Source organism: Cibotium barometz, chromosome 31 (assembly GCF_041138505.1).
Source record: "Cibotium barometz isolate CiBa-2024 chromosome 31, ASM4113850v1, whole genome shotgun sequence".
Lineage (NCBI taxonomy): Eukaryota > Viridiplantae > Streptophyta > Polypodiopsida > Cyatheales > Cibotiaceae > Cibotium > Cibotium barometz.
In genome coordinates, this window is record NC_141076.1 from 47,574,035 (window position 1) to 47,587,897 (window position 13,863).

The 13,863-nt window shown below is 43.0% G+C and overlaps 1 protein-coding gene across 3 annotated transcripts; it reads right to left on the minus strand.

Annotated features, from left to right (window-relative positions):
• Positions 1-3,240: 3,240 nt before the first annotated feature.
• LOC147620947 (uncharacterized) lies at positions 3,241-12,548 on the minus strand. 3 transcript variants are annotated; one of them, XM_086825214.1, is made up of 9 exons: positions 12,189-12,548; positions 5,156-5,268; positions 4,932-5,000; positions 4,706-4,824; positions 4,550-4,604; positions 4,305-4,425; positions 4,151-4,198; positions 3,930-4,024; positions 3,241-3,618 (listed from the first exon to the last, which is right to left on the minus strand). In XM_086825214.1, exons 2-9 carry the CDS (start codon positions 5,228-5,230, stop codon positions 3,523-3,525), a joined length of 678 nt encoding a protein of 225 aa, XP_086681340.1. In that variant the 5' UTR covers positions 5,231-5,268; positions 12,189-12,548; the 3' UTR covers positions 3,241-3,522. The 3 variants fall into 3 exon arrangements, with proteins under 3 accessions (XP_086681340.1, XP_086681342.1, XP_086681343.1); XM_086825216.1 differs by having other exon boundaries at positions 4,706-4,821; positions 12,189-12,537; XM_086825217.1 differs by having other exon boundaries at positions 3,483-3,618; positions 3,886-4,024; positions 12,189-12,537.
• Positions 12,549-13,863: the final 1,315 nt, after the last annotated feature.

Consider the following 13,863-nt stretch of genomic DNA (forward strand, 5'->3'; position numbering starts at 1 on the left):
TTCCCCCACTTTTTTATTTTCTTTTTCTTTTTCTTTTTCACAAAATAATAAATTCTTGTTATTTTCCTCCCCCTCCATTTTTTTTCCTTTTCAAAACGTTTTTCCTTTTATGATTAAAAAAACTCTCTATTTTTTCTTTTAAAATTTTTTCTCAATTCAAACAATTCGAACCTTACTTATATAAATTATTAAAAATACCAAAAAACCCTCAAAAAAAACAAGTTAAAAATAACAAAACCAAATAACCAAATGTACCCTAGGCGAAAAACAAATTCTCTAAATCTACCCTTCAACTACAACATGCAGGTGGGGGAAAAACACACACACACACACACACACAAACTCCTCCTTGTGTCTACACAGTCCACTCCCCTCCCACTACCTAAGCCATGTGCCCCCCCCATCTCCTTCAGCCTGCGTCCACAACCCCCGCCGCTAACCGCCCACGCTCCTGCCGATGCCGTATGCATCTGTTTTCCTCGCTCCCATCTCTCCTTACTCCCCTTTGCCCCCAGCATGGCTCCATCGGGGTAGCCCTTGGACGCTTGTGCTGCCCCGCCAACCCATCGCCTAGAGAACCCTAGACGTTTTATGAACCTCCCTCGAGCTTCCATGCCACTTCGACTTTAATTTAACACCAACAAAACCTCACCTTGGCCAACGTATTCATAATACCTTGTCGCACCATGATGTCCCCATGATGTCCCGAATCTTCATCCGTCCATGCCAATGTTGGCTCTCATTTCATCAATCTCATAAGGTGCATACCACTTTTACTACCTCATGTCGAAGAGTCCACGTCACAAGGTGTAGACCACTAACCTCATGCTGAAGCGTCCTAACCAACGGAGATCCGACATGAAGCACCTCTACATCGCCTATTACTTCCCATGTTGCCTCGACAAGTTGTTTGCCATGTGGACTACCCAAAGCCGCCCATCACTTTGCCTTACATCTGGTTGCATATCGGTCCCAAACTAAACACTTAACCTTGGCCCACCATGATATATCATGGACCATCCACTTCCTAACCGTAGCTTCACCACCAACTTGGCTAACGCAAAGACACGATCACCATTAAGAAGGGGGGTATGTTAAGCACTTCATAGGACCTATCGTAACGTTTTTTACCATCTTACATGCACGAACGGGCACTTAACTTTTGTAACATGATACCGGAACATATAAAGTACTCTTACCATGAGCTTAATGTCAAATAGGAAAAGTCTGCAGAGTTAGTGTACATAGTTGCTTAAGACTAGTAATAGAGGCCGGATCGTTTTTAAGTTTGGTTGGCCTAGTGTAAAAGCTAATCATTTGTATGTGTCATTTTTTACAATAAGCAAGACAATCATTTCCTTACAATAGTTTACTGGTGACTTCTCCTTCTTCCCTCTTATTGCTTGCTTGTATGCTTTTGAATCATCGCCCAAAGCCACACCTGCCTTGCCAATGCCATATGCATCCGCCTCCCTCCCTCCCATTCCTTCACCCACAGTTCCATCGGGGAAGCCCTTGGACGCTTTAGGTTCTTACAAGTCTTAGCACACTAATTTCTTAATTATTCTTTGAGAATCACTATCATAGTCAAGATATAAGTTACATATGAAATTAGCCCTAGTACATTTTGAAATAAGAGTTCATAGTTTTCAAAAAACATAGCCTTGGTGAGATTCCACAAAAGAAATGGCTCATGAAGATAATTGTGCTTTTAAAGGTCAAAGCATCTCATTAAATGTACACAAGGGTGTATAAATGCTTGCCAAGAAATATATGCACTCTATAGCAAATTTACTTCATGGATATTTCAATTGTGCAGCTCTAAGAGATTGGCTTTACCATTGGATTCATGTAGCATGGGTGTGGAGAAGGCCGATGAATGAGTACACACATAGAATATTATGGAGTTACATTGATGGATATGAGTTTTGTCCATGTATGTGGTAAGGGTCTATATTTACATTAATGGTGGAATGTAAATATACACGTGGAAGTGCCTATGCACACGCACTTCTATGCACACGGGCACATGCATGTATGTGTACACGCATGTGGATTAAGTTAGATTTGCTAGAAATTAAGTTAGACACCTGCAAGCACACACGCACACTTTAATTACAAGTTCAAGAGAGAATGTTAGTGTTTCTAGATTGAAAGTAACGTTAGATTTTAATACCTCAAATTCCTTGGATGTAAGCATGTAACTTTCTTATGACTTAAGCTTACTTATTTGATATTTGTTTTGTTCTTGTTTTTGTAGGATTGTAAAAGTCATGAGCTATCAATAGTGTGGCAAACATAGCATGTGCTTTTGAGGAACAAACACCTTGGCTTTGTTGATGTAGCACAAGGAAATATGAACATAATAGATATTTTTAAATACCACAGCTATGTTAATAACATAAAAAGGATTAATACAAAAAATTTCTTCTTGATGGGAACACGAAGCATTTCTTCTCGATAATCACCCTGTATTACCAAGAATGGATTCTCTTCTAGAAGAAGACACCAAAATTACATTGGAGCTGACAATGACGCTTCTCAATAGTAAATCCCTAATCAAGCATATGCTTCTAATGATCATTTGGAGCAATGTATCCATATAACTTGTGGGTTCAGCATTTGCTTGATATAACATGAAAATCCATAACCCTTTTTTGTGCTTACAAGGCTATGCTTCTAATGATCATTTGGAGCAATGTATCCATATAACTTGTGGGTTCAGCATTTGCTTGATATAACATGAAAATCCATAACCCTTTTTTGTGCTTACAAGGCTAGCACTCGAGTACTGTAAAGGCATCTTGACTACCACTTATCATTCACAATCTGAAGAACCTCCAATCCATGTATACTTGGTCATATAAAATAGTTGATGTCAATAGCAAACCATGTTATACATAGCATGGATACATATGTTACATAGAAATGTTTCCGAACTCAAAAACGACCTGGTGAAGAACCACAGCATAGTGAGGCTTGTTCTCCATTCATATGATACCCCCTCAAATGCAATTTCTTAATCCAACCTATGTGCTTGTAAATTTGATTTGTTCTGTGCAACGATTAACTACTATTATTCAGGTGCTCACCTCAGTGATCCTAACCATCTCTGTGTGCCCACCCTAGTTTCATCAATGGCATATGATGAGTTCTCAATCCCAATGATCTCTATAAGATAAGGATTTTTTAAAAAATCAATGGTCATGTGTAAAAAACTGATCTTAGCAATGCACAAGCTTTTCAAACCTCTGACCTTGTAAATATTTTTCAAGAATAGGACCCACCTTGAAAGATGTTTTCAAGGAGCTGCCAAAAACAAACCATTCGTAATTACACAGAGCACCATGTCACCGCCTTCAAGAATGTCTTCTACCCTGTCAAAGAACTCCCCTTGTGGTACAATGTCTAGAACAGGAAAGGACAAGTATAAATGCATTCTCAAAAGAGTCAGCATATTGTAAATTTTTTATACAAGTGATAATACAGAGGTCATCCGCCATTTTTTTGGAAATGATCTTCTCAAAGGAGTGTGTATGATGGCATGTCTTCAATCCGATTAACGGACTCCATGGTTAGCTCTTGCTCGAGCTGGGCACGTGTGGCTTTCATAACTACCTGGCAACATAAATGTAATAATCCAATGTTAGAAACTATCATTATGTACTTGATTCTACTTCAATTAATCACAATCCACATCAATCAACAGTTTGCACTTGGCTTGACTCCTCATGCAAGCATACAGTCCGTAAGAATGTGTGTGTGTGTGTTACGTAACACACACACACACTAAGTTGTCCCAGACTAACACATCCCTGCTATAAAAAAATAAATCTGAGAGCATTTAAAGTGTTGACAAAGTAGATGCCCCAGATGGAATTAAACCGCATGGAAGGGGTGGGTGTCATCGGTATGATCTTGCGACATACATTGAATTCCATGTATGAAGCATGCATTGCGAGCCACAGTGTATCCATCACTTTGAATGCAACACAATAGAGCAAATCAAAAGCCGTCTCCTCATCTGCAAGACGTGAAGCAAAGAAAACCTCAACTAAAAGAAAAAGGGTGTGTTTCATCATGCTTACACCACTACATTCAGTGCATTTGAATCCCATCATAAACAATCAATCTACTGAGAATGACATACCTGCCAGTATCCTCCAAAAAGATGATCCCGTCCATGACCTTGGCTTACCTGTAGGATTCGAGGGTCAGGTTTTAGTGATCAATCAAGATCAGGGAAGTAAAATCAATACTGTAAAAGATTTGAACTGCTTAGATTAGAAATAGGTAACACTCACCAGAACGAAGGTCCAGCATTTGAATCAACATAAATGTAATGTTGACACCGGCCACAGCAAAAGGGTACTCCCATGTTGCCCTTCTACCTCCTTTCTTACATAACAACTGCTGGAATGTTTTCTAAAAAAGAAAACAGAAAAAATCAAGGGGGGTGTGTTTTTTTTTGGGTGGGAAAGGAGGGAGGAGGGGGGAGGGGGGGCGGCGGGGGTGGGGTTGTTCCATACTCAAAAGTGAGCCAGCATACCGGGTATTTCTTTGCAAAAAACAGCAGATTTTCGAGAGAGATGAATCCTCCACCCCTGCAAAGTCCCAGCATATGTACAAGTAATATCATATAGGATGGTGTACAGACTAAGACATAACAAAAACCAGATTTAAGGAGCTAATTAGTGAAAAAAACCTAAAATCGGTAGATGGGTCATTGCCCTGCCACCCCATGTCCTTCCACTGATCGGAAACAAGTCCATGTAAATCCAAATCAGGGAATGCAGCGTACCATAAAGCCTTCAATGCCTCCTGCTAAATAAATAAGGCACTTATATGAAATACTTGACATTTATGCCACAAGTTCAACCCCAGACCTCCACATGCTGAATTCAGACTTCCGCAGACTGAGATGAACTGACCTGATGCTCAGACCGGGCCCCATCAAACACAGCTTCTAGGCGCAATTGGAATCTACGAAGCCTTTCTTCCTGCCACATCATACCTCAAGCTTTTGACATAGAAGCCAACAGGGCTTGCTTGAATGTGACTAAGTTTGCAAGACAAAACATTAAAAATGTAGACGTGTCACACTGCTGCCATCAGGCAAAGACCCAAAATCAATGAGAAGAAGAGAGCAAGATACTTGAACTGGTGTGAGATCCAAAGTCAGGAATTTGTCCCCTTGACCTTTCTGGTGGGCACAGCCGCATAATAGCATGTTGCCAAGCCACAATGAAGATCTTGCAAAGGTGTCAACTGTGTCAAAAAAAGATATGGTTTTCACTGAAGATGTAAGTAATAATAAAAGACTTCAAGATGTAAAGTTGCATAGCCATACTTCATATGATTTGCAAAAATAAGGGAAAAAAATATAGCATTCTTTGAAAACGAGAGAAAAGTGCACCCTACCTTTTGCTGGGGTGGTGTGTGTGTGTGTGTGTGTGTGTGTGTGTGTGAGAGAGACAGAGAGAGAGAGAGAGAGAGGTTTATTAACGTCTTTGCAGAAAGGGAAGAGAGAGAAAAGGAGGGGGGGGGAGTGGTGGGGTGGGGTGGGGTGGGGTGGGGTGTGTTTTGTGACGAGAATGATGATACATGTTTGAGTACTATGGTGGGAGATGCATAAGGCATCCCCTATAGCCTAAGCAAGGCATAATAGATGAAAAACTGTACCATCGAAGCCCAACAAAGTTACAGAGAGCTCTCAAGACCTTGTCAAGTTAGGGACACACAACTCATGAATCGCCATAAAAGAGAGAGAGAGAAAGAGAGATCAACATGGTCAAAAGACCCAAAGGGTCCATGGACTGAAGAGTAGTGCAACAACTCCATGAAAGAAATGATCCATGAGGAAAACTAAAAACTGAAAAAGCAAAGTAGCTACCTATACTCTGAAACTGTGTCGATGAAAAAAAGGTAGTAAGGGTAGTCATGTGGCTAATACAAAGTGCCACTACAATCGGTTGGGAGGAGTGCTTGCTCTCATCCAATAATACTACCATCCTCCTCCATAACAAAGCGTAGAGTTGTGATGATGTCCACTGCATGTGGTAAGTGTTAGAATTTGTGCATCTCAATGTCATGAGGTTGTGCCTCTTTTATGGGCTTTTATGCATTTTTTCTCGTGTAGTGAGTCATGAGCAAGTCGGCCTGTTTCCTCAGGCAGCCGGACAGGTCACATCTCCACTATGTAAGGCTGGTCCTCATATTCACTTGTATTCATCCAATCCCTTGCACATTGTTCAACACTTCCGCTGGCTATTGCCATTGTAAAGCTGTTTGCTATTATAAAAGGTGATCTTGTCCACAAGCTCTCTATCCTCGCTCCACATTTCTGCAATCTGCTCACCGTCTTCTTCATGTACGAACAAGGATGACAAGTTGAACGGACCCAACTATGCCCATTGGAAGCTGCAAACGTGGATCTGGTTCATCCACAAGGGTTTGTGGGAGATTGTGTCAAAATATGCAACGGAGATGATGACAAAATCTGAGAACACAAGAGCAAGTGCACTGCAGAAAAAATACAGCAATGGAAAGAGAGAGAGAGAGAGAGAGAGAGAGAGAGAGGCGTGTAACTCTGCTCTATATACACAAGAAAATCCCGAAAACCTAATACAACAAGTGGGGGAGCAAGGGGCCATTTTATATGGCCTCACATGAGCAGTTGGCCTGCTCAAAAGACAGCCGACAGGACCAAAATGTCCACAACCAGCACATGTCCCCAGTCGGCCAGCTTCTCAGAGTCGGCCAATGCACAGGAGAAGTTGAGGACCAGTAGGGGCAGTTGGCCAGCATCCAAGACACCCAGACCAGCAGTCGGCCAGTGAATTGATCAGCCACGAGCAACGGAACATCCTCCCACACCTGGTAAAAATAGGGAAAAAATATGGAGAGTGGGGAAAAATGAGAAAACACCTAAATCGGGCGGGCACACCCACAACAGAGGCCCTGGTGTAAATATACAAACAGGAGATGATTGCTAACAGATTCTTCATGGCAGTGAGAAGAAGCCCGACCATCCTTAGAACTCTAGGAGGTGGACTCGAGATCAAGAGGATGAATTCCTTGCGGAACTACAAGACTGGGAGAATCGGGATTTGAAGGCGCATTCAGTGCTTGTGCGGACCATCACACAGGAGGTCTCACCAGCTCATCAGGTATGGTCTAAAACGAGGATCTCTTTGCTCGAGATTCGTCGATGAGAGCAGTTACTTTGCAAGGGCAACTCTACCGTTTGTTATTTCCTACAAGCAGTTCCATGCAGTTGTTCCTCATGAAGGCCAAGGTTATCCATGACCAATGACCAGTTACTGGTAATAGGTGCTGCTTTGTCCTCTGCTCAACCGGCTGCACTTGTCGTCACCAAGCTTCCTCTGGAGTACGATGTGGTTTCTCGAGCTTTGAGGTGCCAGGTCACAACCACTCAATTGGATTTTGATGATCTTAGCTTCCTATTCTTGGAGGAAGAGTCCGTCCTAGTCTCATAGGGTAAGATGAAGGTGTCTCTCAACAGTTTTGACCAAGCACTTTCCAGAGTTCAAAAGAAAGGTCACAGTCGTTGTTTCTCTTGTGGGAAGAGAGGACATCTGTCCAAGGATTGTTTGTCCAAGAAGAAGGACAAGACCAAGGGCAAGTCTTCATCTCAGAAAAAGGGCAAAGACACAACAAACGACAGTGATACAGATTCTTCTAGTAACACATCTAGGGCTCCCAAGGCGCTTCCGGCTCGAGAGGACCAAGATGGTGTACTTCTCTAGTATACATGCAGTCCCCAATGTGCTTCCAGCCAGAGGAGGCTAGTGGGCGGAAGAGGGGGCTGATTGCAGCTCCACTTACTGGTGCATGGGAATTGTGATTCGGAGTTCCAAGCATTAGAGATCTGGCAGGACATGGTTATGAACTGGATCTGTTCTGAGTTCATTGTTCAAGGCTTTTTGGACGTGATGTGTTTTCCGTCACTGTTGGGGGTTATGGACGCAATGTGTCCAACAGCTCATCGTCTATTGGAGTTCCTTGTGTGGGAATTCTTAGCCAAGCAAAGTTCCTTGCTGATCGTGGTGGCATTTTGTTTGGAGGAAACAGGTTGGCCAGTGCTCTCTCCAAGGTGATTCCAGTATTCTAGTCCTTCTAGTCTCCGACCTCTCATGTATGCTGGCCGACTGTGTACAGCTGGCCGACTGGTGGATATAGCTAGTTGTTGCCTTTTCTACAGGACGACTGCATGTTTGGGGCCATATAAAATGGCCCCATGGCCCCCACACCATTGTATCTTGTATATTCCGGAATCTTGTGTATATAGAGTAGAGTTACACGCCTCTCTCTCTCATTCTCTTGTGCTGTTTATTTTCTACACTGTTCTTGCTCTAGTGTTCTCAGATTTGGTTATCATCTCCGCTGCATTCTGACAATCACATCTCCACTATATAAGGCTGGTCCTCATATTCACTTGTATCCATCCAATCCCTTGCACATTGTTCAACACTTCTACTGGCTATTGCCATTGTAAAGCTGTTTGCTATTATAAAAGGTAATCTTGTCCACAAACTCTCTATACTCTCTCTCTTGTTCAATTTATGCTTTCGCCTATGCATTCTCCGACAGTAAGACCTCTCTAAGTCATCAAAGTATATCCTCGATCTCTAGTTAGTGGGTGGAAGATCAAGATACCTAATGGCGGGTGTTACGTCCCAACAAACCTACGATTAGGGTTGTGACATGGATTAACCCAGCTTAGAGTTAGGGCTTAGCAGGAGCGTGGGGACCTAGAGGGTTCACATGTGGGCTCAGAGCGCTAGCAGGATGAGGTCTAGATTGGCTACGAGCTTATAATTAAGAGCCTAGGGATAATAATGGCTAAACACTTATAAATAAAGTAGGAAAGCAACCCAGTATATGCATGCAACCGGGCCAGAGCAGAGTGGGCCCACATGGAGCACAAGATCGGGGATCACCTCGAATGTCTACGCACCAAGACAAACTGTCGTCCAAACCCTCGCCGAAGTCTTACTGGGTGGAGGACAGCTCCAACAGATCTCACCACACTAGAACCCTTTGATGCGGATGGTCTCTTGGAACATTTAGGGATTGGGCGCCAAGAGTCCTTCACGAGGAGTTGCAGAGAGCCTTTAGCTCTATTGATGTTCTCTTTCTTCAAGAGTATCTCTTGTCAACTGGTCATACCCACAAATGCGGGAAGATTTTGCAAGGCAAGAGCCACACTTTTTGCCACCCACCTTCGGCCCATTTGGGATCCAAGGCAGAGTATATGTATCTCAGTTAGTGAGCAGTTTCTTCCGGCAATGGTGGACTCCAACACCATAGCCCCCGAGAGGACACAGTGAGTAATTATCAGGCTTGGGGAGCTCAAATGGGACTCCTATCTTCTATAGACACTGTAAGAGGCAAGCTCGGGATACAGTATGGGAAGCTTTGCGAAAATCCACAAAGCAATAGTAAATCCTTTGATATCATGCTATACCCTCCTCAATGATGGCATGGAGGGTGAAGATGTGCTTCGCCTCTAGCACCGATCCATAGAGTTTGGCCAATGTATAGCAAATCATGATCGTCCTGTAATTATTAGGATCAACTAGATCTCCGTCTTTGAGGATGGGGGTGATGGTGTTAACAAACCAAGAGTGTGGAAATCCTTCACAAAGGTCTCTATTGAAGATGTAGGCGAGTAGGGACACCAAGGTAGCATCGCCATGTGAGATGTACTTGGCAATGAGTCCCTCGTGATCCTGGGCCCGCCCATTACGTAGTCTATGGATAGCCCTGAGGACCATGCCCTCTATGAAGAAGATCTGGTGGTGGGGGTAGTAATGGCGAATGTCACCAGCTTGGACATTTTCCAATATGAAAGGGGTCTAGTGGACTCCAAGACGTCTAAATCTTTGGAAAGTACAAGCTTTGGAAATGGGGGATTATCCTAGAATACAACGGATCACACTCCTAAAATCTAGCAAGATTACTATTTTTGACAACCTAGAATGGAAATTCAATTCACATCATTACGTCTGTGAGTGAGGCAAAATGTGGGGACTTGTTGAAGCACCTTTGGCAAGATGTCTACGAGTTGAGATATTTATAGAGATGAAGTTTATATGAGCAACCATCTCTTGAATTGGGCATGTGGCAAGACATTGGATGAAAGTGAGACAAGTGGCCTCACACTTGTCACCTTAGCTCTCCACTTGTCATTATAGCCTTCCCTTTCCATTTTTTACTCATGTGAGCCCCAAATCTATAAATTGAAGCCCTCTCTCTTCATTTGGAGGAGGCTCTCTTGCTGTAGACTAGCCTCTACTATGATGATTGCTCGTATTCTTGTCTACAACACTTTATTGAGAGTCCCTCCACTCCTTCACTCCCCTCAATAGAAGGTTTCTATAGTTCCTATACTCCTTCACTCCCCTCAACAAAAGGTCTCTATATTTCTATAGCCTCTTGATGGTTGTACGGAGCTGTACCGGCTGATTTATGCACCACACCGGCTGCATTAAGTGATGTACCAATTGATTTGAGGGCTGTATCTGCTGAACCAGCCCATGTACTTGCTATACCAGCTGAGTGGAGGGCTGTACTGGCTGAATGGAGAGTTGAATCTGCTGTATCGGCTGAATGGAGAGAGCTTCTGCAACCAATGTTTTTTGCATTAGGGTTTAGAGGCAGCCAAGTTTGTGCCCCAGTGTTTGCACACAGCACATTTGCATTAGGGTTTCTGCATTAAGGTTTTTTGCAGCCAGGTCTTGCACATCTTGTGTTAGGGTTTCCTGCTGCCAGGTCTTGCACATCGTGTGTTAGGGTTTCCTGCAACCAAGTCTCGCATATCTAATGGTGGAGTTTTGCATGTGGAGAATCTGCATGTGTCGAGTCCAAGTCTGATCAGGCACACTCTTTTTCTGCATACTTCCCCAACCTAACCAGTATCTAATTGCACCACTTTGAAGCTATGATGGAGAGGTATGGGCAGCAGTATGCGGTACACTATCGCCAGGCACATGAAAAGCAACAAGCCCAACTCAAAGAACAAACCATCAGCCACCTAAAGAAGATAATAAGTCCTGTTGGCAACTTGCAAGGCGGTATCAGGAAGTACCACGGTGGAGTCACGAGGAGTTGAGACTCAAACAAAGGGTGTTGTCTCCTGTGAGGAAGACCTTCCAAGACAGGTCCTCCTCTGGCTCACCAGCTAATGCATAAATATAATGAACCCTTCATTGCTCTTGGTTTCAAGGTGGGCAAACTGTGGTGCTAGTCTTGCTTTGACATGGCCATTATATGTAGCACAAGTGTGCAATGTTTTCTATCTTCATGTAATCTTAGGCATAAGATAACTTACAAGTGTATCGATAGCAAAGGGTACATTATTTATATGATAACAGGTTACAGAACCCACATTAAGAGCTTCAATTCTGTTGGTTGATAACTGAGTACAAAATCATTGCTGCCAACAACCCGTCGAATTGGCCATCATAGCTGTGGAAAAAAGGGAAGTGGCAGCAGCGGCTTTTTGGGGGGGGAGGTGTACTTTTGTCAAACCCTGACTGCCAACCTCCATATCATTCTTAAATTACCAATCAAATAGATAATCTTCTGTGTCCATTCAAAGCCATTTACACAGCCTGTGTGGAAACTTCCAATCTATGTGTGAAAAATGGCCCATCCTGACTGCACATGGCCGCCTCAGACACAAAATCTCACAAATAGACCTTTATACAAGGCTGTTTCACACGGAAAATGGCCTGGTGGAAGGAATAGTTCAGCCGGGTCCACCGTCAGCAGCCACTGATGGGATCCACCCTGCTGCATTGGCACAGAAAATGGCGTCCATATTTGAATGGGGTCCACTGTCAACAGTCATTGACACAAAAGAAATAGCCTTATCAAGCTACCATGTTTATGGCGATGGACTGTGATGATACAGAGAACAACCTTGTGAACCCCTTTGTATGAGCATATGGGGGCTGCTTTTAATTTACACAGACACGGATGCTATATGTGGCAAATGGCCTCCTATCTGGGTTGGATTGGCATACTTGTGCACCAAGATCTAAGATTTCTCCCAAACGGAAGCATCTAATTTCCAAAAATTCCAGTGAAAATAAGGGCGTACAATTTGTTTTTTAGGGCATGGTTTCCCAGAAATTCAAATAATGTACGAGAGCACTTACAGTGTTGAAGGAAAGCAAGGGCGCGTTCAACGAATCAGACTCGTCTGCTTCTCCATACTGATGCCTCTTTCTGAGGCCGTCCGAGGGCATGGTTCATGAGGACAAGTCAGGAAGGTGAGAGTGTGCAGGCAGCGGCGCCGTGGGCGGGTCAGCCGGTGTGTGTGCGCGCGCGCGAGTGTGGTGTGGGTGTCGGTGCGTGTGTGAGAGAGAGAGAGACGGCAGAAGGCCCGGAAGGGGGTTGAGGGCGTGGGATCGCAATGCGCATAGGACGAGGAAGAAGATGAAAGGAGAATGTGCAGAAGTGGTCATTTTGTTTGCTTGCTGTTGGATGCATCATCATCAATGATCATCATGTGCTCCACCATCTTATTATATAACCAATAGTTCCCTTGCATTGTTCACCAAGGGAAGTTGGTTCATCCTAGAGCTAGGGTTTGTTCTTACACAGTTAGCAGTTAGCCGGTCCGACTTACCCACAAAAAGATCTTCCCTGATAAGAATGCAAAATAACATTCCACCTTAGTAAAATCCAAAGCAGAAGCTTTATTCTTTCTCTAACGCGCTTCACATGCAAACTTCAAAACTAGCAATGTCCTCAAATCCAAGTTGACCAAGCTCGTTACACACACAACCTACATTTTGTGGATTGGTAAATCCAAGTTGACCAGGCTCGTTTACAAATGGTGGACATATAGGCTTAATTGCATGTCCATTGTTAAACCCCACTCATCGTCACCAAATGCTTTAACAATGAGAACATGTGTCAGTGGTATGTGTTATTTTCAAGCTTTGATTTCCATTTGTTCGATTCCAACATACCCCTGCAGATCATCGAATCATAATCACACATACAAGCCTCTAGTATAGGGTATAATGACAAATCTCACATAGAAACTCAAGTATGCTCAAATGAGCTCCCTTGCAAATATGACAAGGCTCAAGCAAAACCTCAACAAACCAAACACGATGCAAGTAGGGGGTCATAGTAGATTAATCATGATAGCCTTGTGATAATTGAGCAATAATAGTGGTTTGTGCCAAATGAGCACCCATTTCAAACCACAAAATCAACATGACACATCACCATATCCATCCAATATGAAATAGGTCAAACAACTTGCACTAATTTTTTTCTCTTAATACATTATGACCACTTCTACTGGGCTCCAATTTAGATCAACCTTCCATCAATAGCTATGCCCACCTATGGCTTGAAACTCTCAATTTTTAATGTATATAAGATAAATATCATATCAACCTTAGCCCACAACTTTGATGGGTATGTGCAAATAGTAGGCTCATCATTTTCCAACACTTACACCTAAATAGCATTTTTCGATGCTTGCATACCCTAAATTGAATTCGGCTTCACTTTCCTTTAACAACCATCATGTCACTCTCAAATTGAATTTGGCTTCGCTTTCCTTTAATAACTATCATAGCATGTTACTCTCAAATTTAGAATTTTTATTTGTTAAAGTGAGGATTCCTTTTCTAAAGTTGAGAAAGAGATTGAAAGAGACGAAATTTCTCCTCTACATACATATCATCAATCACATCTGGTGTAAGGTGAAAAACAAAAGTGAAAGGTTTTTCCTCCACATTACCTACCACATGGGGTGTTTGGTGAAAAGGTGGGTATCATGCATTGGTGTGTGTGTGTGTGTGTGTGTGT